We start from the raw sequence: 27,526 nt of genomic DNA, 5'->3' as shown, positions 1-27,526 counted from the left end.
TGTGAGGAAGGTCAGGCACACTCAAATTCGGGGATGTCTTCTACGATAACTGGCACATCATCATGTATCAAGGTCATGAAACTCAGGGCGAGACTGTGGAGCTGTTTAAACCAAAGGAGCCTGAAGACAAGTGACAACCAGATGCCGTGAGTGAGTCTGAACTGGACCTTTGTTTTAAAGGGAATCACTGACAGCTAGGCAAAATAGAATGGGGTCCAGGGAAAGGCTGGAAGTTGTGTAGTGACGTGAAATTGCTGATTTTGATGATTGTATCAGAGAATGCTCTTGTTTTCAGGGAATCCTGAAATACTCAGTGGTGAAAGGGGATCAGCTTAGCAACTTACTCTCTGATGGTTCGGGAGAAGGGGTTCTTTGGACTTACGTAAGATCTTTCTGCATGTGATTGTTTCACGACAAAACAAACGACAAGATACCATCTCATATTTATTAGAATGGCTAAAATAAAAATGACATGTTGGGGGACAGATGCGCCACAACTGGAACTCTGATCCATGGCTTGTGGAAATATAAAATAATTCTTTATTAAAATAACCAAATAACCACCCTGTGACCCAGTGGCCCCATTCCTAGCTTCCCTGGGCCTACCATACCCTTCCTGCCCTTCTGTGCCTGGCAAAATGTTAACTTCTTTCTCAAGAGAATTTCTTTCTCAAGAAATTATAAAGCCTTCATGATAAAAACCTTCAGCAAACTCGGACTAGATGGTGTGCAGGAGAAGGTTCACTCAGCCGCAGGATTAGGGTGTCCCAACTGTTTACATTATGAAGAAACTGGCTCTGGGTCAGTTCTTGGAAGATAACCTCCGAGCTCTTGGCTGATAAGAGTGTGTTTTGTTTTTGTATACCTGGAGCCTTGGACCGTCACACCAGAGAGTTTATGCTAACAGTGTGATTTATAACGGGGCCTTGGACCAAACTATTTGAATTTGACCTCTGGAGGAACTGGAGACTGAGTATGTTTAGCTCCTTGGGTGTCCATGCTCCTGGGCTGACTCCCAGTGAAAACACTGGATGCCAAGGCCCCAGGGAGCTGTATGTATGACAGCACTCTGTATGCGCACACGTTCTCCTTGCTGGGAGAGTTAGGTGCTGTCTGTCCTGTTTCCCTGGGAGAAGACAGCTGGAAGCTTGCGGCTAGGTTTCTCCTGGACTTTCCGGAGTAGAATTGAGTGATCACTTCCATACAACACCCAGTCTGGTCTCAACAAGTGCCCTCCTCAATCCCCATCACCCATTTAGCCCGTCCCCCGCCCACCTCCCCTCCAGCAGCCCTCAGGGTGTTCTCTATTGTTAAGAGTCTGCTTTATGGTTTACCTCTCTCTCTCTTCCTCCCTCCATGTTCATCTGTTTCGTTTCTTAAATTCCACGAGAACTGACCTCTTTATGATATTTCTTCTTCCCATCTAAGAACATGGTATCTCTTTCCATTTGTTATAGGATATATTTGTATCTTTCAGGAAAATCTTTCAGTCTTTCACACATGGGTTTGGGCTTTTCTTGTTAAATTTATGCTGTGGTATTTGTTGTCGTTGTTAGTTTTTTATCTTTTGCTTTGGCTATTGCAAATGGGGTTTTCTCTTTCCCTCAGTCTTCTCACTGTCAACCTTTTTGATGAAAATTTAAGTCACTGTTATTACAAGTAGTGCTGTGATCAATATATTTATAACTATATCTGTGTGTATTTGTGATCCTTCGAGTAGCAGATGTATTTTCCAAAGATGGCTGCATCCAAACATATCCCATCCCACATGGTCTTATTAAAATCAGTTTTGTCACTGCTCCATTGGGAGGGAGATGTGAGGTCTGTGTCCCCTCCCCTTGAGCCTGAGGGGACCATTGTAACTGCCGGGGCCGTGGCGGAGGGCAGAAATGACAGTGTGTGACTTCTGGGCTGTTATAAAAGGCACTGATGCGTCTGCCATAGTCTCAGAGAATGCTTGCCCTGGGGAGACAGTGACACTCCCATGGACCCCTGACAGGGAACAAGGCTCCTGGCCATCACCTGCTTGGCAACCATGGGAAGGAGCCTCCTTGGAAGGGAAGCCTCTTGCCTGTGGCAAGCCTTTGGGTGATGCAGCCCCAGCGGGCATCTGGCTGGGACCCTTAGGAAGGACCTGGAGTCAGAACTTGCCCTGCCCTGCCAAGCCACTCCCAAATTTCTGGCCCCAGAAACACTGATGGATGGTAAATCATTATTGCTGTTTCAAGGGACTAAGCTCTAGACGTCCTCAGCCGTCGTCACTGGATGTTTAGGAAGGTTGATGTTATAGTTACTTTTGAAAATTCTTTTAGGAATGTTGTAGAAGAGCGTTTCCTAAACAGCCTTTCTTAGCGCACTGGTCTTTTCCAGAAGCCCCGTGAAAATGGTCTCTGCGGTCAGGTTATTTGGAAAAGACATCCCTTTTGGAAAATCAAAATGTATTTTAGCATTATTAAAGGCTCTAAAAAGTTGTAGAGTAAAATACCCATCTAGCTTTGACTCCGTTTTCTCAGATTCATTTGACCAGAAGCCCCTTTTCATGGAACATGGTGGGTGGACTCTATGCTTCATGGAGCAGCTGTTAAGAGCGTGCCTCTGAGGCAGGTTCCTGAAGTCACACCCCAGCCCAGCCAGGTACTAAGTGTTTGACCCGGCGAGTTTCCTCGCTTCCATATACTTCAGTTTCCTCCTCTGTAAGAAGCTCGTTAGTATCATTACCTACCTTACAGGGATGTAGGGCATTAAACACATTTATCCATATAGCGTGCTTAGAAAAATGCCCAATACATAATAAGCCCCCAGGAAATGTTAGCTGGCATTAACAAAATCATCTGTATATGTATTTACATTGTTCCTTTTATGTGTAGTCTTTCTGGCTAGTAACATGGAATTCATCATGGATCTTTTTAGCAGTCTATCCTTAATTTTTGCAGTGCTGTGTGGATTCTAGGAAAGCTAGTCCAAGGCTTGTTTCATAATCAACAAGTATTTTGTCCTCCTAGCTAATGACTGGCTGTTATAAGGTATCCATTCATTCAACCTGTATTTATTAAACACTGAATGCCGGGCACTCATCGGGGACCCAGGGCTGCTCAGCAACTCTGGCCGACAGCCCAGGACCCTGCTCTGAGAGCGTGGCCTCCGGCGGAGCGAGGCAGGCAATAAACAAGTGAACTAGGGGGGTCATCCCGGATGCTGGTGACTGCCTGTGAAGAAGACTAGGGCTGTGGCACGGTGTGCCATGCGGAGTGTGCTTGAGATCCGAGAGTCAGGGTAGGCCTCTAGGAGTAGGTGAGATCGAGCCCTGCCCTGAAAGTGGTAAAACAGTACAGGCGTAGGAGGAGCCCGGAGGCAGACGCCAAGTGCAGAGGCCTTGGTTCCTGAGACAAGGTGCTTGTGTTTTTATAGTTAACCTATTTAAGATACTCCTTACATATACTACGTGATGTGTAGGCGCGCGCGCGTGTGTGTGTGCGCGCGTATTTAGCAACACTTTCGCACTGGTGTGAAGCAGCCAGTGTCCTGGGTTTGTGGATCAGTCAGCCTTCACCACACACGTTGAGCGCGGTGTCCGTATGTGGGCCAGGTTTGTGCGTCCTTTCCTTCAGCACCTACGGCCTGTGTTCTTCCCCCCGTGAGCTTTGGTGGGGGTGCCCAGTCCTCCCCCTGCAGGCAGTGACCCTGGTCCCTTGTAGTAAGTGCCCCGCTACAGGTGCGCTGGTGTGGCTGCTGCTTAGCCACCCTGCTCTCCGACAGAGGGCACAGAACACGTGTGCAGGGGTCACGTGACTCCCTCTGTGGTCAGAACAGAACCTTGTTGTGTCAGCAAATGATATGATTGCTCATTATTTATTTAGATCTAAGCTGGAACCAGAGCCAAGTACAAAGACAAGAGAATCCACGTCTTCTGAGAAAGTTTCACGGAATCCTTCAGAAGACTCTGAAGAAAAACCTGTCACCGAAGAACATCCAGGTATGAATTGAAACCAGAGTCCTGCCTTGCATCTCTTCCTTATGATGTGTTGGCAGGAATACAGAGCGGAAAAAGGAACACAGTCCTAGATATCTTGTGGTGTGTGTACTTGCATAAAGCAAAGGAAACACAGAAGGGGCAGCCTCTTCTTCTGTCCCAGTTGGAGTTGATGCCTGTTGGGGCAGGGCAGGAGGATTCCTCCAGTCACCCGGGAACTGGCAGTGTCCAGGGAAAGGGCCCGAGTTGCGGTGCACCACCAGGGTGGGAGCTGGAGGCTCAGAACCGGGAGGAATGTAAGATCTCTCTGCTCAAGGAATCTTTTTTTTTTTTTTTTTTTTTTTTTTATTAATAATGATTTTTTATTATATTATGTTAGTCACCATATAGTACATCCCCGGTTTTCGATGTAAGGCTCGATGATTCATTAGTTGTGTATAACACCCAGTGCACCATGCAATATGTGCCCTCCTTACTACCCATCACCGGTCTATCCCATTCCCCCACCCCCCTCCCCTCTGTAGCCCTCAGTTTGTTTCTCATAGTCCATAGTCTCTCATGTTTCATTCCCCCTTCTGATTACCCCCCCTTTCTTTATCCCTTTCTTCCCCTACTGATCATTCTAGTTCTTATGTTCCATAGATGAGAGAAATCATATGATAGTTGTCTTTCTCTGCTTGACTTATTTCACTAAGCATTATCTCCTCCAGTGCCGTCCATGTTGTAGCAAATGTTGAGAACTCATTCTTTCTGATTGCTGAGTAATATTCCATTGTATATATGGACCACAACTTCTTAATCCAGTCATCTGTTGCAGGGCATCTCGGCTCCTTCCACGATTTAGCTATTGTGGACATTGCTGCTATGAACATTGGGGTGCATATGGCCCTTCTCTTCACTACGTCTGTATCTTTGGGGTAAACACCCAGTAGTGCAATGGCTGGATCATAGGGTAGCTCAATTTTTAACTTTTTAAGGGACCTCCACACGGTTTTCCAGAGTGGCTGTACCAACTTGCATTCCCACCAACAATGTAGGAGGGATCCCCTTTCTCCACATCCTCTCCAACAATTGTTGTTTCTTGCCTTGTCTATTTTTGCCATTCTAACTGGCGTAAGGTGGTATCTCAGTGTGGTTTTGATTTGAATTTCCTTGATGGCTAATGATTTTGAACATTTTTTCATGTGTCTGTTAGCCATTTGTATGTCTTCATTGGAAAAGTGTCTGTTCATATCTTCTGCCCATTTTTTGATTTGTTTATTTGTTTCTCGTGTATTGAGTTTGAGAAGTTCTTTGTAGATCTTGGATACCAGTCCTTTATCTGTAGTGTCATTTGCAAATATATTCTCCCATTCCGTGGGCTGCCTCTTAGTTTTTCTGACTGTTTCCTTGGATGTGCAGAAGCTTTTAATCTTGATGAAGTCCCATAAATTCATTTTATCTTTTGTTTCTCTTGCCTTTGGGGATGTGTCATGAAAAAGGTTGCTTTGGCTGATGTCGTAGAGGTTGCTGCCTATGTTCTCCTCTAGAATTTTGATGGATTCCTGTCTCACATCGAGGTCTTTCATCCATTTGGAGTTTATTTTTGTGTATGGTGTGAGATAGTGGTCAAGTTTCATTCTTTTGCATGTAGCTGTCCAATTTTCCCAGCACCATTTATTGAAGAGACTGTCTTTTTCCCACCGGATGTTTTTTCCTGCTTTATCAAATATTAGTTGCCCAAAGAGCTGAGGGTCCATTTCTGGGCTCTCTATTCTGTTCCATTGGTCTATGTGTCTGTTTTTGTGCCAGTACCATGCTGTCTTTGTGATCACAGCTTTGTAGTACAGCTCGAAATCCGGCATTGTGATGCCCCCAGCTTTGTTTTTCCTTTTCAACAGTTCCTTGGAGATTCGGGGTCTTTTCTGGTTCCATACAAATTTAAGGACTATTTGTTCCAGTTCTTTGAAAAACGTTCTCGGTATTTTGATCGGGATAGCATTGAAAGTGTAGATTGCTCTGGGTAGCATGGACATTTTAACTATGTTAATTCTTCCGATCCATGAGCATGGAATATCTTTCCATCTTTTTATGTCTTCCTCAATGTCTTTTAAGAGTGATTTATAGTTTCTAGAATAAAGGTCCTTTACGTCTCTGGTTAAGTTAATTCCAAGGTAACGTATGGTTTTTGGTGCTATTGTAAATGGGATGGATTCCCTGATTTCTCTTTCTTCGTTCTCGTTATTCGTGTACAGAAATGCAACTGATTTCTGAGCATTGATTTTGTATCCCGCCACGTTACTGAATTGCTCTATAACTTCTAATAGTTTGGGAGTGGCTTCTTTTGGGTTTTCCATATAGAGTATCATGTCGTCTGCGAAGAGAGACATTTTGACTTCTTCTTTGCCGATTTGAATACCTTTGATCCCTTTTTGTTGTCTGATTGCTGTTGCAAGGACTTCTAGTACTATGTTGAATAATAGTGGCGAGAGTGGGCATCCTTGTCGTGTTCCTGATCTTAGGGGAAAGGCTTCCAGCTTTTCCCCATTGAGAATAATATTTGCAGTAGGCTTTTCATAGATGGCTTTTATGAGATTGAGAAATGTACCTTCTATTCCTACACTCTGAAGGGTTTTAATCAGGAAAGGATGCTGTATTTTGTCAAATGCTTTTTCAGCATCGATTGAGAGGATCATATGGTTCCTGAGTCTTTTCTTGTTGATATGATGTATCACGCTGATTGATTTGCGAATATTGAACCACGCTTGCATCCCAGGTATGAATCCCACTTGATCGTGGTGGATAATCCTTTTAATGAACTGTTGGATTCTATTAGCAAGTATCTTGTTGAGGATTTTGGCATCCATATTCATTAGGGAAATCGGTCTGTAATTCTCCTTTTTGAGGGGGTCTTTGCCTGGTTTGGGGATCAAGGTAATATTGGCCTCATAGAATGAGTTTGGTAGCTTTCCTTCTGTTTCTATTTTTTGAAATAGCTTTAGGAGAACAGGTATTATTTCTTCTTTGAATGTTTGGTAGAATTCCCCAGGAAAACCGTCCGGGCCTGGAGTTTTGTTATTTGGAAGGTTGTTTATCACTGACTCAATTTCTTCATAATTAATTGGCCTGTTTAAGAAATCAATTTCTTCCTTTTTCAATCTTGGTAGTTTATAGGTTTCCAGGAAAGATTCCATCTCTTCCAGATTGTTTAGTTTATTGGCATATAGCTGTTGATAAAAATTTCTAATAATCCTTCCAATTTCAATGGTGTTCGTCGTGACCTCTCCTTTTTCATTCATAATTTTAATAATCTGGGTCCTTTCTCTTTTCTTTTGGATAAGTCTTGCCAGTGGTCTGTCAATTTTATTGATTCTCTCAAAGAACCAGCTTCTAGTCCTGTTGATCTGCTCTACTGTACTTCTGGTTTCTGCTTGATTGATTTCAGCTTTAATTTTGGTCAACTGCTTCCTTGTGCATGAATTAGGCCTGTCCCTCTGTTGCTGTTCCAGCTTCTTGAGGTGAGAATATAAAAACTGCATTTTAGATTTTTCTATTCGTTTGAGTGAGGCTTGGATGGCTATGTATTTCCCCCTTAGGACTGCCTTTGCAGTATCCCATAGGTTTTGGACTGTTGTATTTTCATTCTCATTGGTCTCCATAAATTGTTTAATTTGATTTTTGATTTCCTGGTTTATCGAGTCATTCCTGAGCAGGATGGTTCTTAGTCTCCAAGTGTTTGAGTTTCTTCCAAATTTTTCCTTGTGGTTGAGTTCCAATTTCAGAGCGTTGTGGTCTGAGAATATGCAGGGGATAATTTCAATCTTTTGGTATCGGCTGAGACCTGTTTTGTGTCCCAGAACATGGTCTATTCTTGAAAATGTTCCATGGGCATTAGAATAGAATGAGTATTCTTTGGTTCTGGGGTGTAGTGTTCTATATATATCTAAGAGGTCCAACTCGTCGAGTATGGCATTCAAAGCCTTTGATTCTTTGCTTAGTTTTTGCCAGGGTGTTCTGTCTATTTCTGATAGTGGAGTGTTGAGGTCCCCTACTATTAATGTATTTTTATCTATATGTCTCTTTATTCTGGTTAAGAGTTGGCTTGTGTATCTTGCTGCTCCCCTGTTGGGGGCATATATATTTATAATTGTCATATCCACTTGTTGAATACTTCCTTTAAGAATAATATAGTGCCCTTCTGCATCTCTAACTATAGTCTGTAGTTTAAAATCCAATTTATCTGATATGAGAATTGCTACCCCAGCTTTCTTTTGAGGTCCATTTGCGTGAAAGATGGTACTCCATCCCCTTACTCTCAGTCTGAATGCATCTTTGGGTTCGAAATGAGTCTCTTGTAGACAGCAAATGGATGGGTCATTTCTTTTTATCCAATCTGCAACCCTGTGGCGTTTGAAACCAGAATTTAAACCATTAATGTTAAGGCTGAGTACTGAGAGATATGCTTTTAATTCTGCCATGTTGTCAGTAAAGTCTTTGTTTGTATTGGCTGTGACTTTCTGTTTTGTATCACTCTTGGGGCCTTTTTACTTTTATAGAACCCCCCGTAATATCTCCTGTAGGGCTGGTTTCGTGGTTACGAAATTGGCTAGTGACTGTCGATTCTGAAATGTCTTTATTTCTCCATCAATTCTGAATGACAGCCTTGCTGGATAAAGGATCCTTGGCTGCATGTTTTTCTCTGAAAGAGCTTTAAAAATGCTCCCCCAACCCTTTCTCTCATTCCAGGTCTGTGTAGACAGGTCTGATGTAATTCTGATGCCTTTGCCTTGGTACGTGAGAAATTTCTTTGCCCTGGCCGCTTTCAATACTGTTTCCTTGGATCTCATATTTGCGAATTGTACTATGACATGACGTGGTGTAGGTCTGTCATGATTGAGCTTGGGAGGGGTCCTCTCTGCCTCTTGGACACGAATGTTTGTTTCCCTTGCTAGATTAGGGAAGTTTTCAGCTACAATTTGTTCAAATATCTCTTCTAGACCTCTGTTTTTCTCCACCCCCTCGGGGATGCCGATGATTCTAACATTGGATCGTTTCGTTGAGTCAGTAATCTCCCGTAGCCAACATTCGTGGGCGTGGATTTTTTTAAGACCATCTTCTATTTTTATTTTTTCCTCTATTAACCCATCCTCCAATTCACTAACCCTTTCCTCCGCTTCCGTGACCCTGGCCGTCAGAGCCTCTAGTTTTGCCTGCATTTGGCTCATAGAATTTTTAATTTCTGTCAAATTCGCTCTCATTTCCGCCCTTAGGGATTGTATATTCTCAGTAATATTTTCCTGAATACTTTTTTCAAGTCTACTCATTATCTTGACCATTGTTACTCTGAATTCCATTTCTGATAATTTGGTTACATCCATATCCGTTACTTCTGTGGCAGAGGCCACTGACTCACTGTCTTTTCTTTGCTGGGGGGGGCTTCTCCTTCTTGTCATTCTGATGAAGAGAGGTTGCGGGGTTTCCAGAGCCCAAAATTATTGACTGGGTCCCAGGCCGTGCCCCTTGTTTTATAGGGATCTTAGAGATGTGGGCTTCTTCTTTAAAGATTTTATTTATTTACTTATCTGAGAGAGGGAGACAGACAGTCAGCAAGAACGAAACAGAAGCAGGGGAGTGAGAGAGGAAGAAGCAGGCTCCCAGCGGAGGAGCCCGATGAGGGACTCCTTTCTGGAACACCGGGATCACGCCCTAAGCGGAAGACAGGCGCTCAATGACTGCGCCACCCAGGCGCCCGGGTTGTGGGCTTCTTGATTTTTCAGCCTGCCTTCTGTGTTCTGGGGGAGGGGCCTGCCGCGCCGATACTCAGGCAACCCTGTTTGGTTAGAGTCTCCGTGTCCCCTGCGAGGGGGGATGGGGATGGGCACTCTCTGAGCCGGTCTTTCCAGGCTTTTGTTCTCTGGCGGCTTTCCCTGGCGGCCGGCTATGCCTCTTCTGAGGGTCAGAGCAGCAGAGGCTGCATTGTCGCAGAACAGAGGGATTGCGGCCCGTCCTCCACTGATGTTCTGGCCACTTTAACTCTGTTACTGTTGGTGCTGCTCAACCCTGCGGCGTCCCGGGATGTGCGCACCAACTCGGCGACCCTGCCCTCACTTCTAAGGCCGGCGCGTCTCTGTCCTTTGTGTTTCTAATGCCACCAGCCACCGGCCGCCCCGCGCGCTCCCGGGTCTCCCGGTCTCAGTCTATGCCCGGTGAGCACACCTCAATTCCGGAGTTTCGTGAGAAGCCTGGTGGCGCGCGCACCCGGTTCAGGGTCTCAGCCTGCTGTTTCACTGGTGCCGACCGCGAGTCCGCCCGCTCCCCCGTGCAGGTGGCCCGCCAGCCGCCAGCCGCCCCGCGCGCGCTCCGGGAGCTCCCGGTCTCAGTCTGGATCCCCTGAGCACACCGGGATTCCGGTGTTCCGGGAGATGCCTGGTGGCGCGCGTTCACGGCTCACCGGTCTCAGTCCGCTCTCTCGCGGGTGCCCTCTGTGTGTCCGCCCGCTCCCCCGTGCAGGTGGCTGCCGCTTCCCGGCACCCAAACGCGGCGGCTCCCTCCCCCTTCCGTTTATCTTCCGATATCCGTGCACGGTTTACAGCTCCCCTCTTGGTACCTCAATACTCAGCGCTGGAGATGTTCATTTGTAGAGATCCAGATGCATCATCCTGCGTCTCAGGCTGATTCCGTGGTTATATAGGCTGGTCTGGTACCTATCCAGCTCGACTCAGGGGACCGGCTGAAAAAGGGGTCCCCTACTCCTCCGCCATCTTAACTCCCCTCTCTGCTCAAGGAATCTTGCCCTCCAGTGTCAGGAAAGGTGGGGCACTGCCTCCCCTGCCCCCACGTGGTGCCCTGTCCCGTAATCTCAGCATCCTCTTAGCACTGACCCTGTGTGGCCACCCCGTGTAGACAATGCATGCCTAGTCTGCTGTGTCTCAAGTATAGCAGGGGTGGGATTTTTGCTTTGCACGAATCCCAGGATGTTGGTGCGCTGAGGCCCTGGGGGCTGGGTGTCTTGCTCAGTCCCCTCGTCTGTGTTATTACAGTGGTTGGCATTTCCTGTGCATCTCCCGGATGCCAGGCACTGCCCTGAATCTTTACAGATACCCCCACCATTCTTAGAGCAGCCCTCTGGGATGGGTTTTGTGGACCTGTTTTTGAGATGAGCCTTGTGAGAGACTGGGAAACTTAAAAACTCGTAAGTGGTAGACTCCGGACATATGTGCCGAGCTCCGCTGCCTTTCCGTCTGATTTACTCCCTGCATCGCACAAGAGGGGGAGTTCAGAGTGCAGTGTGGGAGTGAGCACCTGAAAAATTTCAGGGGCCACTTCTGTGGTTGGAAATAGTGTCACTGGGGAGACCAGCACCTAGTGAGCCCTCCACTGTGCTGGGCTCATGCTGGGCCGCCAACAGATCGAGTCTCATTGGATCTTTTGAGGTGGTGCTGTCATCATTTTATGTGTGAGGAAATCGAGGTTTGAAGAAATTATATAACCCGTCCAGAGTCAAAACCAAGAAAGGGGCAGCACCCGGATCACTCTTTATAGAGCCTGAGCCTGTCCTCTCTGGCGGCTGCCTTGACCCGCTAGGCCGGAGGCCTTGCATACCTCCCATCTCCAGTGGTCCCTAATGAAGGAAACCCCAGCATCACTCATGAGCTAACAAGGCCCAGCTTTTCAAAGACAACATATAGGATATCATGTCTAAATTTACTCATGCCAGACACAGCATACTCATTCAATCCCTCATTCATTCAAGAAATACTGTAGGGCTGATGAGAGTGGGGAGAAGCCAGTACGGATTCTTGGGGCCCAGCTGAGAGGGTAGATCTCTGGTGAAGAGCTGTCTGCCCTTGCTCAGCCCTGAGCCCACACGGAGTGTTGCCGTGCTAGGCACTGTGCTGGGGACAGTAGTGAGTAGAAAATACGACCCCTCCGCTTACAGGCCAGCAGGAAACAGATGTTAATGGAATAATCGCACCGGCGTAGTATACAGTCATTGTATGCGCTCTGCAATAGAGGGTCCTGGTCGTAGGAGAGATCAGGCCTGTCTGAGAGGTCGGAGAGCTTGCTATTTCAGTAGAGACCCAAGGGCAGTGAGGAGTGAAGCCTGTGTCTCTCTGGGGCAAGAGCGTCACAGGCCGGGGAAAGCAGATGTGCGGGAGGTCTGCACGGAGCACTGTCACACCCATCTGTGTCGGAGCAGGGCCCCTGCGGTGGCTCTATTGAAGAAGAGAAATAGGGACATGAAGAGGTTGCTAGAGTCACCCAGAAACAAGATAATGGTGGAGCATACTCATGGTTGTAGAGGGGTGGGGGGAAGGTGCTGGAATTCTGGATAGGTTTTAAAGTAGAGCCACAACATTTGCTTCCTGTATGTGGGACAGGCAGGAAGGAGGGCTCAAGGAAGATCGTGGTGGTTTTGACAAGGGAGAAGTTTGCTGTCCTTCACTGCAATGCGGGAGATTGGTTTGCTCAGGAACCCGGTGTCAGGCATGTTAATTTTGAGATGCCTGGCAGAGTTGTTGAGTAGGGAGTTGGGTTTATGAGTCTGGAGGTCAGGGGGCAGGGTCTGTAGGCAGCATCGATCCCTTGAGACAGGCTGGGATCCACCCCCCTCCCCAAGTGAGGGTGAGTAAAGAAAGCATGAAGGCCTGAGGCCTCCCAGCACTTCCTGTCTTCCCTGCTTTATCCTTCTCCCTGACATGCCACCATCCTTCTGTTTGTTTTACTCGTGTATGTTCTTGACGATCTGTCTCTCCTACTAAAGTGTAGGTTCCGTGAGGACAGGAATTTCTGTGTTTGTTCACTGCTCTAACATTGGCACCCAGAACAGCGCCTGACATATAGAGGGTGCTCAATAAATCTTCGAAACAGTATATCACTGAAAACCACGAAAGGAGGGAAGAGGGTGATCGGGAGCATTGACGGCTGTTAGTTGCTGTGGGAGTGTTTCCTGATGTGAAAGGAGGATGCCTCTGGGCAATGGGAGGTACATCGTAGGAGTGAAAGAACCCTCTTCCTCACAGTTTATATTTTCATTTTAAAGTCCGTATTTGTTGTTTTATAATCACGAGGTTCTCGCCAGACTCAGCCAGCGTGCCAGATGTTAAGGGTGAACTCTCCAGTTTAGCTCCTGTCCCCCGCATAGGAGACAGGATGGTAGGAAGAGTGTCTCTTCTGAGGCCGCCACAGTCCCAGCTCTAGCACCACCTGGCACTTCTGAGCACCAGTTCCTCCATTTTTAAAATGGGGGTAATGATACCTACCTTTTAGAGGGATGGGGAGGAGGGCGGGAAGTTGTCATTGGTGTTGCCTTTGCTGTCTGGTATCTTTGCATCTTGAGACACTCCCTCACCCCCATCTTGGTCCTGGGATGTCTCTGAGATCCCCTGTGGCCATCGTCTCCTGCCTTTTCCCCTGCACCCTGACGCCTGCCTGCTTCCACCGGCTCAGCCTCACTGTCCCCCCAACTCCTCAGACCTCCCTCTCCTTCAGTCATTTGGCGATGCTCGTTATGTAGTCCTCTCTTCCTTACTTACATGGGATCCCAAAGACTAGTGAAATCTGAATATGAAAAATGTACACAATTTCCTGTCTGTACACATTCCTGCGTGTAGAACAGACTTTTAAGTACTTCATTTTGTTGTTTTTTCCCCAAAAGAAAGCTCTTACCATTGTGTATCCCACCTTTGTTCCTGTTTGTGGGTCTGTAAGGGAAGGCAAGAAACAAGGCTGCAGCACGGAGTCACAGAAGCGATTTCGGAGTCAGACTAACCTGGTTTCTCAGCCTGGCCTCTGTCCTGAGCTGTGACCCTGGACAAGTTACACAGAGTCTGAGCCTGCACTTTCTTGTGGCATCATGTGGCCGTGGTTTGCTGAGACTGTCACATGAGCTAGCATATGAAGGGCCTAGCAGTGGCTGGCGTGTGCAGTCGCTGTTCCACAAACCACCCATCTTCCGTTAGTTTGTATATGGCTGTGAATAATCCAAAAATGAAATTTAAAAAGCAACAACTCCCTTATAGCACCAAAAAGAATAAAGTATGTGGGGAATAAGTTCAACCAAAGTGTAAAACTTACGTTTTGAAAATTATAAAATATTGTTGAAAGAAATTAGAGAGGACCCAAATAAATGGAAAAAGCATCCCAAGTTGGTGGATGAGAAAAATTAATGTTATTAAAATGGCAGTATACCCCAAATTGACCGACATACAGACATGAAGTGAGCAAACGCTGTTGGGAAAATGGCGCCAGTAGACTTGCTTGACCCAGGGTTGCCACAAAGCATCACTTTGACAGAATGCAGTGTCTGCGAAGCGCGATAAAGGGAAGTGCGGTACAACAAGGGATGTGGCGAATCAGAACCTTCATTCGGGTGCGAGTTCTCCAGGCAGAGGACCCAGCCGCGGAGAGGTGTGGGGGGAAATGAGCTTGGCACGTGGAAACGCGCATGTGAGCTCACAGGCAGAGGCGGTAGTGAGGACGGCACAGGGACAGGCGGATGGAGCCCGAGGCCTGCGTGTACAGGCCTTACAGGCCATGGTCAAGGTTTGCCTTTGATTCTGCGTGTGGCCAGAAGCCCCTGGAGGTTTTCAGGCTGAGAGTGGCAGGTCTGGTGCACAGTCTAAGCCTCTTTGCTGCGTGGAGCGGAGCCGAGTGAGGAAGAAGTGGCCGCAGTGGCCTCGGGATCTGCGGCAGTCCGGGCGCCAGGTGACAGCGTCGCCCGTCAGACGGTGGAGGTGGAGGCTTCTTCGAGAGAGAGAAGCGCTCCAACTCCAGCCGTAGCTTGGAGCTGCAGATGAGCTCGTAGGTGGGACGGGAGATGTGAGGGACAGAGGGACGGAGCACCCAGGCTTGGGGCTTGAGCAGCCCGGCGGACTGCGAGGAGGAGGGCAGGAGGAGAGGAGTCTGGCAGCAAGGCTGGGGGGAGCGGCGGGGGCAGCACCAGAATGCTCGTGTCCACATGCTAGGGCTGGGACACCTGATGGATTTTCGGGTGGAGACGGTGAGCCGGTGGTCGGAGTGAGCCTAGAGCCCAGGGAGGGCCTCAGGGCTGGAGACACTTGGGAGTCGTGGGGATAGGCCACGCGGAGCCCCAGGCCTGTGTGCGCCCACCTCTGTGCTTCTGCCCTGTCGTGTGGGGGCCTTTGACATTTCGTCCATCCTGACCTTGATGCTGGCAGGTCAGTCTCGGTCCCCCAGCCCCAGCTGCTCCCCCTACGGGATTACACCTGCCTGTGGGCATTGCGCTAAGTGTGTCTGCAGTTTGCAGAAGGACTCCTTAAGCCTGGGCTATGTGGAAACCTTCAGCTTAGCTGTTCAGGCTGTCATTTCTCTTTTAGAAACGTGAGCTGTAACTTAGACAAAACATAGTTCAGGAGAGGGCTGGGTGGTATAGTTCTAGGCAGAGCCTGCCACGCTCCTGATTTTTAAAAAAGCCACCAGTCTGCACTTAGTCAGCTCTGTCGTCATGCAGCCCTTCTGTCCTCGTCGATGTTTAGGCCGCCTTCTTCCATATTCTGGCTATGCCAGCATGAGGTCTGCATGGACCTGTTGGTTTTTGTTTTTTAAGATTTTATTTATTTTAGAGCGAACTACCTGGGCATAGGGGAGGAGCAGAGAGAGAGAATCTGAAGCAGACTGCCCACCTAGTGCAGAGCCCAACGGGCACTTGATCTCATGACCCTGAGATCATGATTTGAGCTGCAATCAGAGTCAGACACTCAGCTGACTGAGCCATCCAGGCGTCCCTTCATGTACCCATCTACAGTTTGTGTCCTTACACTGGTGTCCCTTAGCATTAAGATGGGCCTGGTTTTAGTGAATACTTGCTACACTTCTTAAATGAGCCATGGCTCCTGCCCTCAGGGAGCTCACAATTGATGGGCAGGACAAGATGCCAGCCCCTGAGAAAGTGAGTAGTGCCCTAAGAAAGGGCACAGGTGGGAAAAACAGAGTTCACTCAGAGGGGACTTCAGGAGGAAGTGCCTGGAGAAATGAGTCTGGACCTAAAATGGAAACTATCTTAGGCAGAGGGAACAGCGTGTGTAAATACGCAGAGGTCACAAAGCACGGAGTGGAATGGGACGTAGGCAGGACGGCGCATGGAAAGAGCAGGGGTGTGGGGACTCCAGTGGGCAAGGCGGGTGGGGCCCGGCCAGGCAGAGGGGCCTGGGCATGGGTCCTGGCGCTGGGCTGCGGGTGGGCTGCGCAGAGGACGGCGTGAAGACCCTTGCGGCAGCAGGTCAGGGTGGCGCCCGACGGCTACCGAGGGGAGCGGCTTGTAGAGCGCGCATCCTCTCAGCAGATAGTTCGTTCCAGCTCAGAGCTCATTTATCCTCGGAGCCGATGTCACTGATGTTTCTGTGTTTCTAATTGTGGTGTTCTTATCCTTGACATCAGAGTAGAAGCTTGACATGGATACCATAATGAGGTCATGTTGGAAACAGCGGCTCTAGGAGTGGAGGTGGGGTGAGTTAGAAGTGCAGAGGCTCCTACCTGAAGGTGTCCTCTCTGAAAAACAGCTCACTGGTTCCTACACATACTTTCAGCCTTTCTTTTATATGTGTTATATATATTTATTATATTTGCATGTATATTTATTATATATAAATTATATAGAAATGTCTTTTATAAATATAGTTCTAGCAAAAACAGCCATTTATTTTAAACTTGCACAGTGTTCTAGGTGACATGGAGGGTTTTGTGATGATGCGTCTGGAATGATAATACCTTGTATACAGGGTCTGCCTGAACTTTCTCTAAATTGGTGCTATCATATGTCTTTTCCCTTATCAGTCTCAAAACAAAAACTCTGGACTTTTCCCCATCTTGTGGAGCTGAGATCAGCTCTGGGAAATTTCCTGAGGTTGAGGAAGAAAAGAAAAAGAAGCAGTACTTGGCAGCCCCTGACAAGCCTAGAGGCCCCACTGAGACACCAGACGCAAAGTCACCTTTAGAAAGAGAGACCCCCCCCCCCCACCTTGGGGTGCCTGGGTGCCTCAGCCATTAAGCGTCTGTCTTCGGCTCAGGTCATGATCCCAGTGTCCTGGGATCGAGCCCCACATCGGGCTCCCTGCTTGGCGGGAAGCCTGCTTCTCCCTCTCACACTCCCCTTGCTTGTGTTCCCTCTCTCACTGTCTCTCTCTGTCAAATAAATAAATAAAATCTTAAAAAAAAAAAAAAAAAGAGAGAGACCCCATTATGGTGTCCACCAGGGGCAGATGCCTTCCATATACTTCCCGTGTCCTCCGCACCCCCTTCGAGCCAGGCAGGCCGGCCTCTCTAGCGTGGTCCTGGGTGGTACAGCCCTTCCTAGGAGCCTGAGCCGCTGGTTTACTTCATCAAGCGTCCATCACCCGTTTGTGTGATTACAGTCAAAAAGCTCCCTAAAATGTTCCCGCACCTCCAGTCAGCAGTTCGTGCTCAGGTGTCTGTCCTGGAGTACACCAAAGAGTGCTCGCAGGGTGGCCTGGCACACGGCACCATGACACTGATGAGAAGTCCAGACTACCGAAGGTCTCCCCGGGAGGTCAGCTACGGAAGAACGGCGCAGCCTTACAATGCAGTGTCACGCGGCTTAAAAGAGCGAAGCAGAGCTGTGTGACCGACGTAGGACGATCTCCCGAGATACGGTGAAGTCCTAAACAGCAGGTTTCAGAACAGTATGCTAAAAGTGAAGCACCACACACACAGCTCTCTATTTAATTTCTGGATGAGGCGTGGCGCCAGGCAGGGAGTTCCAGCTGTGTGTATGTGAACACGCTAGGTCAGGTCTGTGAGGCTACAGCCAAGTGCTGACATGGTGACTTCTAGGAGAGGAATAGGATTTGGGAGTGGAATGTCGTTTCCTGTATTTTTTTTTTTTTTTTACGAAAATACGCATATATTCAGCAGTATTTAGAAAGCAGAGGGAGGGCATGAGTGTGTGAGTTTGTGTTTTGAGGCAAAATACACTTGAAGACTGGTTTTGAAGATTGTCCCTTTGGTTTGCAACATTGCTGAGATCACTGTGGCACTGAAACTGCATGAGGTGCCTTCTCCCCCTGCACACCCGGGCACACACATGTCCACACACACACATGCACACATGTCTAAGCATGGTGGGAGAACTGTGGGGCGGCGCCTCAGTCACCGGATGTGGACAGAGCTGGAAGACCCCATTCCACACCATGTGCGCACCATGCCTTCATCCGAAGCCGGCCTCTTCTAAAATGAATTATTTTGCCTTCTGCTTTTCTTCTTCTTCTTTTTTTTTTTTAAACAGAAAAGGTTCCAGCTGAATCGCAACCTGAACTGGGCACCTGGGGAGATGGCAAAGGTGACGATGAATTATCCCCAGAAGAAATACAAATGGTAAGGCTATTCTCTGCCGTCTGCTGTTGCTAACTGGTGTTAGTTAGGAGGTCATCCTAAATGCCCTTGCCCTGATTGCTATACCGAGTTTTAAAAGCTATAAGTAAATATTTTAGGTACAACTTTTGCACTTGATTTCCTAATCCTTAATATGCTTTTCATAAGTTTTAAAATTGTAGTAGCATAATTAAAGAAGAAATTGCCTTAGAATAATTTTACTAATATTAGACTTCAGCTTCAGTAAAATAGTCCTCTAGACTAAATGGGTCTTTTATAATTACTGCTGTGGTGCTTTTCAATTGTTTGAGTTGCTGGTGTTATGCTAATGTGGAGAAAGCGTGAGTAATGACTGAAAAAGGAAGAGTAACAGCTTAGCTGCTAAGGTCTAGTTGCCAGTTGCAGGCCGTCCTCTCTGGATGCGTTTCAAAAGGAAACTGATCGCTCTGGCACGAGCCCCTGCCAGCTCCTTTACAGCAGTGTCTGTGTCTACTTCGTCCGGACGCTGGCGTGACCGAGCCAAATGGAATCCATCTTCCTGGGGCGGGGAGCAGGTGTTTCCTAGCTTGGTCCTGGCGCGACACTGTCCTCTGTCTACAGAGCTAACCTGGCCCCCACATGGCACGCTTTCAGTGGCCGCACCTGACTTGTGCGGCACTTGACGGGAGACGGAACTCTGCTGGTCCCCTTTTTCTCCATGATGCTCTCAATAGTCGTGCTCAGGGGTGGTGGCCCATCACCATCTCCTTTCAACGTGGGCAAAAAGCAGTCCAGTGTCTTGCCCAAAGTCCTCTAGTTAGTTAGTGGTAGAGCTGACTAATCCTCACTTCCCAGATTTCTGACCTAAGTCTCCTGTTCCAGAAGATGGGTAGTGGAGCTCTGAGCCAAAGCTCTGTCAAATGAGAAAGGGGTCCAGGTGTTTGTGTGGCCAGGCTCTTCTTTCTCTTCTGTTGTCTTCATAGCTTGCAGGTCTCAACTGTTAGGTCCTCAGAGAGGCCTTCCCAACCACCCAACCTGCAGTGGCCCCCAGCCACTCTGTCCGTGTACCCTGCTTTATTCCCTCATCCCTCCACTAGAATATAAGGGCCATGAGAGCAGGACCTTGTCTTCTTTTGTGCCCATATTCCCAGAGCCTAGAACGGTGTTCGAATGATGAGTGCCTTTGATAAGTGTAATGTAAAAGCTATGGGCAGTATCATCAGTAAGCATTACTAGAACATTCTATAAGTTATTACTGTTATTATGTACTCATGAGCACCCCCTATATGCCAAGCCTTTTACATATGTTGTCCTATTTAATCTTTGCAACAGTCCAGTGAAGTAGGAACATCCCTCTGTATATTTGAAAAAAATAAGGCACAAAACCTCTAATGCCCTCCAAGGTCACAGGGTCAGTAGAGCAGCCAAGCCACATCCTGTGCCCCGAGCCCTGGCTCCAGACCCTGCACTCTTTCCCCTATCAGAGTTCATGGGAGTCCCGGGGGGGGATCTGGTGGTCTAAGGGAGTGTAGCCTGTATTGGAGCCGTGTAGCAAACTGACTCGGGCAGCCTGGCAGAAGAGTCATCCTCCTGGGCGCCTGGGTAGCGCAGTCGTTAAGTGTCTGTCTTTGGCTCAGGGCGTGATTCCGGCGTTCCGGGATCAAGTCCCACATCGGGCTCCTCCGCTGGGAGCCTGCTTCTTCCTCTCCCACTTCCCTGCTGTGTTCCCTCTCTTGCTGGCTGTCTCTCTGTCACATAAATACAATCTTAAAAAAAAAAAAAAAAGTCATCCTCCCGGGGTCCACTGAGTGGGGTTACGTGCCCAGGTCTGTGGGCCGGGCCCCGTGAAGGTGGCCGGGTGCGCGGGTCCGCTCTCTTGAACATCGGCTGCCAGGAGCAGAGCATTGGCTCAGGATCTTCTTGTTCTCCAGACTTCCTGTTTCTTCTCCAAGACTGAATAAAGGACTGACCCACAGTTGGGGGGGGGGTCACCTGGTGACCTGCTGTGATTGTGGCAGGCACACCTCAGTCCTCTCTGCACACGTGCAGCTGTGACCCGCTGCCTGGTCACCCCACGGCAGGGCTAATGACTGAGTGAGCTGACCAGGAGGGTCGTGCATCACGGTGCCTGGCACACAGCAGGTACTCACAGGTGCCTCTGCCTTTCCCCTTCGGAGTGGCAGGACATCTCTCTCTGCCACACGGGGTGGAAGACACTGGGCAGTGCGCAGGCTCTTGGGTCACAGCTGCACGTGTGCAGAAAGGACTGAGGTGTGCCTGCCACACTCACAGCAGCATCACGGGGTCATGCAGGTGGCAGCTGGAGCTCAATGGCATTTCATGTGTATTTTATACACAGTACAGTTTCACAAACATTTACCCCCCTAGACAAGTGGTTTCCTCTTTAAAATCATCACCTTAGAAGCGCAAAACTGATTCCAGGGATGGTACTATTAGCCGTGACTTTCCTAGGACTTGCTTTGGGGTGTTCCCTCAGAGCCTGTGGGATTTGCTTTGGAATAATAAGCAGAGCTCTCTTTGTTCTTTACAGGCAAAAATAATTCTGAGTTCAGGGACTAAGTCAAACAACTTCAGTGGCTTGCCAGGCCCCTGCCTTCCTCCAGGTTCTCTCGGGTTCCAGGATGCACCCTCTGACTTTGAGTAGATGCTCTGCGCTCCCCAGGCCCAGCAGACGTGGGAGCCAGAAGTTCGAATGTGGAGGGTGGCTAGGGAAAGACTGCAGTGTGGATTCCAGCTAGTCGGGAGGTGACGAGGGGTTGGTCGGGGCGCGGCCGTGGAGGCAGGGATGAGCGAGGTGCGGGGGAAGTGGACTGGGTTGGACTGGGAGAGGAGCCTGGAGCTTTCTGACTTGGGAAAACGATGCTGGTAGTCAGAAGGGAGAGCAGGCTGGGCAGGGCAGGGGCTGCCGAATTTCATTTTGGACAGCTGTGTGTGTGAGGCGCCTCTGGGACATGCAGGGGAAGTGTCTGGTGGGCAGTGGGACTCGAGGCTCAGGCTAGAGACGTGCATGCATGTGGGAGAAGTCCTGCTGCTGCTGTTTGAAGCAGTGCATAGTGGCGAGAGAGGAGCAAGGCAGAGGACATGGCCCTGGGGGTGCTCCGCGGGGGGCAGGCTGGGGCGGAGGAGCCAGCCAATGAAAGTGAAGGACAGTTAGATCATACTCCCTTCTTACAGCCAAGTGATGGGAGAAGTTTCTTAAAATCTCAGTTTTTCTTCAGTTTGTACAGGATTTTATTAATGAAAATACTGATTTCATGTTCCCCTAAATAATGTAAGAGTACCCGCATTTCTTCCCTGGAGAAAAAATATGCATAGCTCTGTCTTTTGAATGATTTGTACGTAAGCAGAATTTACCTTCTGTTTAAGGCTTTTTTTCCCCCCTTTTATACACTTCATAAATAAGAGTCCGTTGTTTGCCAGAGAAGTTTGCCTTTCTCCTGTAGGTAGTGGTGAGCAGTAGGGGTTTGTTAACCTTTGCTAATGCATGACCTTTAGAAGCCTCTGGACGCATGCTGGGGTGGACCAGAGGAAGGCTGGCAGCAACGATGTCTGTAATCAACTGATGCCCCATCCCAGTGAGAGATGATGAAAGTACATGGGCTCGGGGACTCGACAGAGTCAGTTACAAATCCTCTTTATATCACCTACTGTGTGTGTAATTTGGGGCAAGAAAATTAGCCTCACTGAACTTGAGTGTGGCAAGAATCACCACCCCACAGAATTGTTGGGAATGCAGTAGCGTGTGGAAGAGTTCCCAGCCGCATGCAGGGCCCACGGGAGCTGCTCAGCCGGTCTCGGCCCCCGTGCACACATGCAGTCACGGCACATCTCCAGAACGGGGTTTAGCCAAGGTAGATGAAGAATAAAGGTTCCCGTCATTAGGCTTTTCTGTGCATAATGACTGCTGATGCCCTGTGCTTCCCCTTCCTTGTCCCGTCCTGAGTCGCTGTCTGTAAACATGCTACTGACCATGCCCAATGATGCTGGTTATTTCAGGGTCCCAGTATCAGGGACTGGAGCCATTGGAACTGGCAAGACCTCCCTAATTTGTAATGTGTTCCTGCAAGTGGATTGGGCAGAAGGATGTGATGTTCAGAACTTTGATGGCCGCCTACTTAATGTTCAGCTAACCTCTCTCTTAATTGGGATTGATAGCTAAGTGCCATAGCTTATAGTCTGGCTAACCCACATCTTGACGGGCTCACCCCTGAATGTGAAGAGAAAGAAGTAGCGCATTATTGGTTTTAAATTGGAAAGTGTTGTAGCAAATTGGAGTCATAATTCATAATCACTGTTTTGGAATTTTTCCTCGGGGTAAAATAGTGAATTAAGCCCTAATAATACCAATTTAATTCATTATTTCACCCATAGGAACAGTTGTTACGTGTTCCAAGATGGTTGCAAGAGTGTTATATGATTTGCACAGTAAATTTCCATTTATAACCCATGATGCAGGTATATTAACATTTGAGTTAATATAAGCAGATGTTTTGTGGTCAGGCTGAGTGAAACCAAATTGTTTTCTGATGTTACATAGAGAAAATACCTCCTTTTCTAAGCCTGCATTCATTCTACTTGCCTCAAGTGAAACCACCTGCATTTACTGATGTATTCCTTAGCATAATTTTAAAGACGTGCATATGACTTCTGTTCTGAAATCTGCATGAAAGGTGTCCCTAGCCCCTGTCCCCTGTGGTAGGCTCCTGGAAGCACCAGGCGGCCGGCCGGTAGGGCTTGTGATCTGTGGCCGTGCTCATGGCAAGAGGCAGAATCTGGCCACCACACAGCTAAAAGCCCAGGTCCACACCCTGGGGACATTTCAGATTCACAGGGGCAGAGGTGGGGATGGAGGTGAGGGCCACAGAGCCATGAGTGTGAAGCTCTTTGGCACAGATGAATCACATCTGGAAGAGACCCAAGAGGTCCTGCACCAGGGGTAGACTGCTTTTTAGGCTGAGCCCCCGTGGGTTCCAGCCCCTGTGGGTTGGTTCCTAGTCTTTGGTTCAGTTAGCTGCTCTTGCTTCTTTGCAATGCAAATAACCTCTTCTGGCCTCATTTTATACTCAAAGGCCTTTGTAGGAGTGATTTTCTTTTTAAAACTATAATAAAGAGGATTAGATTAGAAAAGAATTTCTGTAACAGTGTATTCACAATGTGGATTTGTGTCCTTTAAACCAGATTATAAACCCTTTTGGGCCCCCTATTTGGAAGTCTAACTGACTTCTAAATGGAATAAAGCAGTTAAATAATACTGCCTAACACGCATGTAACACACACCATATGCTAAGTACTGCTCTGAGCACTTCAGCGTTTATTAATGCATGCCACCCCATGTGGTAGGGACTGTGGCGGGCCCCATTTTCTGGAGAGCTCCCAAGTCCTAGACCTTTAAATGTGGTGCCTACCACTGTGGTTGAGGGGTCAGGGGGAGGTTGCTGGGGGCATCGGGTCTGTGCTGAGAGCAAACAGTATAGAGATGGAAGAAGCCATGGCAGGATGCCCACAAAGACAGCTTGGTTGCTGTCTTGCCTCTCAGGCCCTTCTTGTCCATCTCTCACATCATGCAGGTCTCACGTCCCCCTTTCCAGTGCTTCCAGTGCCTCACAGTGTCCTTGGGTTTGCCTTCCCAGGGCCTATGGGTACCCCTGTCCTTGGTGCTGACCACGGAGCCCAGGCCTCGTTGGGTACTGCACCTTGTGAAGTCCCCGTCCCCGTGGCAGACAGATGCCAGCAGCTGCCAGCGAGCCCTAGTAAATGTTGTGTGAGCGTTTCTCATGCTGGAGAGAGTGAGACGACCTTGAGTCACAGCAGCCCTCTGAAGTTTGAAACCAGAGAGGTGGAAGGGCCTTCAGAGCATTTCATGACTCACTTTGTGTATCTGGAATCTCACTCCCAGAGAGATTAAATAATAATAATTAGCACTTAGGGCTTCCTGTGTGCCGTGCACTTGGTAAGCAACTTACATGTATTAGCACATCTTCCTCTTAACAACTGCTAATTAAGTACTGTTATCATCCCATTTTAGTGGCGAAGACAGAGGCACAGAAAAGTTATCTGCCCAAGGGCATACAGCTTAGAAAGTAAAGGAGCCATCCCTCCCCACCCTCGGCGTCACCACCACCTCTGTTTACAAAGAGGCCCTGTCACATGACAGGCCAGACAGAAGCCAGTGACTGGTCCAGGGTCATCCAAGGAGTTGCCACGTGGCCACCGGGGCTGGCTCGCTGAAGTCCCAGGCGTGTCCACCACCTGCCCCTTCCGGCCAGCATTTGCTGCTCCTTGTCTTACTCAGCAGCTGAGGTGAGGTGCGCGGCTTTGCCGCCGCGCAGCATCGGAGACCACCCTGAGATCCGGTGCAAGTGAGTGTTGTCGGCAGCCCGGCCAGGTCTCATGAGGTGACTCCCTTGCACTTGGCTGTGGGAAACAGGTTTTGTTGTTCCTGAAAACAGTGTCATTGTAACTCCCGCCCCCAAATGGAGGCCGTTTTCCATGAAGTGCTTAGCCTCGGCAAACCTCTCTCCTCACCCTATCGCCCTTGATCCCTTGAGGCATTTGTTTCTCTCACTTACTGCAGGGCCTGGGTACCTCTCGGTGGCCTTAAGAACCCAGGGGTTGAAGGAAATCAGAGCCAGAATCCGATCCCACTCCTGACCGCTGCCAAAACGGAGGTGCGGCAGGGGCCACATGCCCTGGAGTTGGGGAGGAAAGAGCTTTGTTCACAAACCCCTAGTTAGTCTTGCTTAGGAGCAGTTTAAAATGCATAAAAGGGCTGAGGATTTAAAATGACAGGGCCATATTTTGTCATTAGAAAAATAAGAAAATGCCCCCTGCAAAAAACAAACAAAAACCCTGAGTAGTACCTGGGAGAATTATTGAAAGTAAATGAGCACCTACATGCTCAAGTAATTGTATTTTTCCTCAAATACTGGACTCTTAAGTAACTGTTGAGAGTGAACAGAGCTGATACTTTTGAAGTCAGAAGTGAAGTTTTTAATCCCTTAAATAGCCTGCTCCATGCACAATGAGAAGGGCGGGCTGGGCACCGTGTCAGCAGCAAGCAGGGCAGCCCGTCGCCGTTCCTGCCCCTCGGGAAGCTGACCCAGCCCACCCATCTTCTGACCCAGTGGGTCTGCGGAGGAGCGGTGTCCTCTTTGTGTTTGGACGAGCAGCGGGGCTGGGGACCGGGCCCCTGGAGTGTGGCAGGCCCTGCCCTGCGGGCCAGAGGAGAAAGCCCCGCCCCAGGAGGGAAGACACCTGAACCGAGGCGAGAAGTACCGCGATGGGCCAGCCAAGTGCGGAGGAGCTTGTTACAAGAGGAGGTGGAGGAAGGTGGTTAATTCTGCCGGTGTGTCTGGTCACTAGAAGGTGCCTAGGCCGGCTTTCGAGGGAGCAGCTGGGGGACTCCCATCACCTCTTGGCCTGTGCGGAGGTGGGGCGACAGGCCACAGGAGAAGGCTGTGCCTCTGCACTGATGGGCAGGGCCACGGGACAGGGCTGGCGTGGTGCCGTGTGACATGACTGGCATCTTAGGTCGCTCTGACCGAGGAGTGGGGGACAGACTGGAGGAGCCTGAAAGATTATGAGGGCAGAGCTTGGGTGCCAGGGAAGGAATGGGGTACAGCAAGGGTGTGGCAGATGGGACGGAGGGCACCCGCATGGAGGGCTGGGGGGACATGAGCGGAGGATCGTTAAGAGGCCCTGCCCGGAGGAAGTGACCCCCTGACCGTGTCGCCAGTGAGTGGGAGTGAGCAAGGCACCAGGGGAGGACGGGGAAGCACAGGGAGGGGTGAGGAGGCGTGGCGAAGGGAGCAGCATGGGCAGGTGCAGAGGCGAGTGAGCGCAGCTCCTTCCCTCCCCGTGAAGTGGGAGCCAGACAGGAGGCAGGGAGACCGTGAGTCCCCGTGTGTGACATGCTCAGCACGGCCGTGGTGACTGTTGTGATTTCTATAAGTATGATCTCTTCCGTCCGTTGTTTTACTGAGCAAGGGGTGGCCACATCTTCAGTCGGATGGCAAAGCGTCTGGTCAGCGAGAGCTTGCTTGCATTTGTGCCACAGACAGTGCCTCAGAAAGTTACCTGCAGTCACGGCTGCAGCTTGAACAGATGTGAAAGGAGGAACGGTGTGCGGCCTTTCCAGAGTCGGGTTTGACGCACTTCCCACCCTCAGGCAGCTTGGAGTCACACACGGAGTTTGGGACACACACAGCTTATGACAAGGCCTAAAATATCCTAAGAGATTCAGAAGGTGCTAGGCCAAGGTTAGAAAAATGAGAAATAGCTTCAAGCTCGGGGGCCCGGGTCATGGAGAAGGTGGCCTTTGAGCCGGGTTTGTGGGACGTGGGCGAGGAGCTGGAGGACCCCGCCCGGAGCTGTCTGTGCATTCAGGGAGCTGAGTGGGCATGCGAAGGCAGGGTGCTTGGTCCTGTGGGGGAGGGGGAAGAGGTCGTCTGGCCCCACACCATGGCGAAGCTTCAGACACGCCATCCTTTTGTTTGCCCAGAGTCAAGTCGGCAAGGATGGCCGGGGGAGCCACTGTCTGCTCCAGAGTCAGCTCGGCTCTGACGAGCTTCTGCGTGTCAGGGGGGCATCCGTACCCAGCCTGAGCCCCGGGAATGCAGCTCCTCTGGCTCCTGGGCCTGTGTGCCTGTCACGGTGGGTTGGCCAAAGCATGGCTCTGAAATCACACTGCCCTGCTCTCAGCGAAGCTGCCAGACTCACTACTCCCCCTAAAACAGATGGGCCCAGAGGCAGATAGCACAGGCCCGTGGGAACCAGAAGAGAGCAGGAATGACAGGCGGCCCTGTGCCTCCGTGGCATCAGGGTGGCTTGCAGGCAGGCACAAGTCCAGCCATGGGGATGTTGTCACACTGATGCCAGAAGGAGGCACTTGGTGGCGATCCTTGGAGGGCCGATCAAAGATTTCTGCCCGGCAGCCTTGCTAGATGCTTGCCTTTGGCTGTCTTGTTGTGTGACACCACCCTTTAATGTGTTTGTTTCCTCACAGTTTGAACAAGAAAACCAGCGCCTGATCGGTGAAATGAACAGCCTGTTTGATGAAGTGAGGTGTGTATGTGGGTTCTTGGGCTGAAGGCCTACGTGATCGCTTTCTCAGAAACTGGGAACTTGATTAATTTACTTTGGTGCCTCGGCATCCACTTGTGACCCTGGCCACGTGCACCCCCGACCCCGAGCCATTCGGGGGTCAAGGCAGCTGCCTGACTTTACCGA

The 27,526-nt window shown here is 49.4% G+C and overlaps 1 protein-coding gene across 3 annotated transcripts in view; it reads left to right on the top strand.

Annotated features, from left to right (window-relative positions):
* STX18 (syntaxin 18) overlaps positions 1-27,526 on the top strand; it is a 123,193-nt gene that overhangs the window by 90,844 nt on the left and 4,823 nt on the right. For all 3 annotated transcript variants that reach the window (XM_045771369.2, XM_045771371.2, XM_045771372.2), the window contains 3 exons: positions 3,858-3,973; positions 18,213-18,301; positions 27,303-27,361. In XM_045771369.2, the coding sequence (XP_045627325.1) occupies positions 3,858-3,973; positions 18,213-18,301; positions 27,303-27,361 (264 nt within the window). The remainder of the gene's footprint in view (positions 1-3,857; positions 3,974-18,212; positions 18,302-27,302; positions 27,362-27,526) is intronic.

Source organism: Ursus americanus, chromosome 8, assembly GCF_024610735.1.
Source record: "Ursus americanus isolate L20-20 chromosome 8, mUrsAme1.1.p, whole genome shotgun sequence".
NCBI classification, from domain to species: domain Eukaryota; kingdom Metazoa; phylum Chordata; class Mammalia; order Carnivora; family Ursidae; genus Ursus; species Ursus americanus.
Note: the sequence above shows the minus strand (reverse complement) of the source record. Positions and strands in the feature narration are given on the sequence as shown.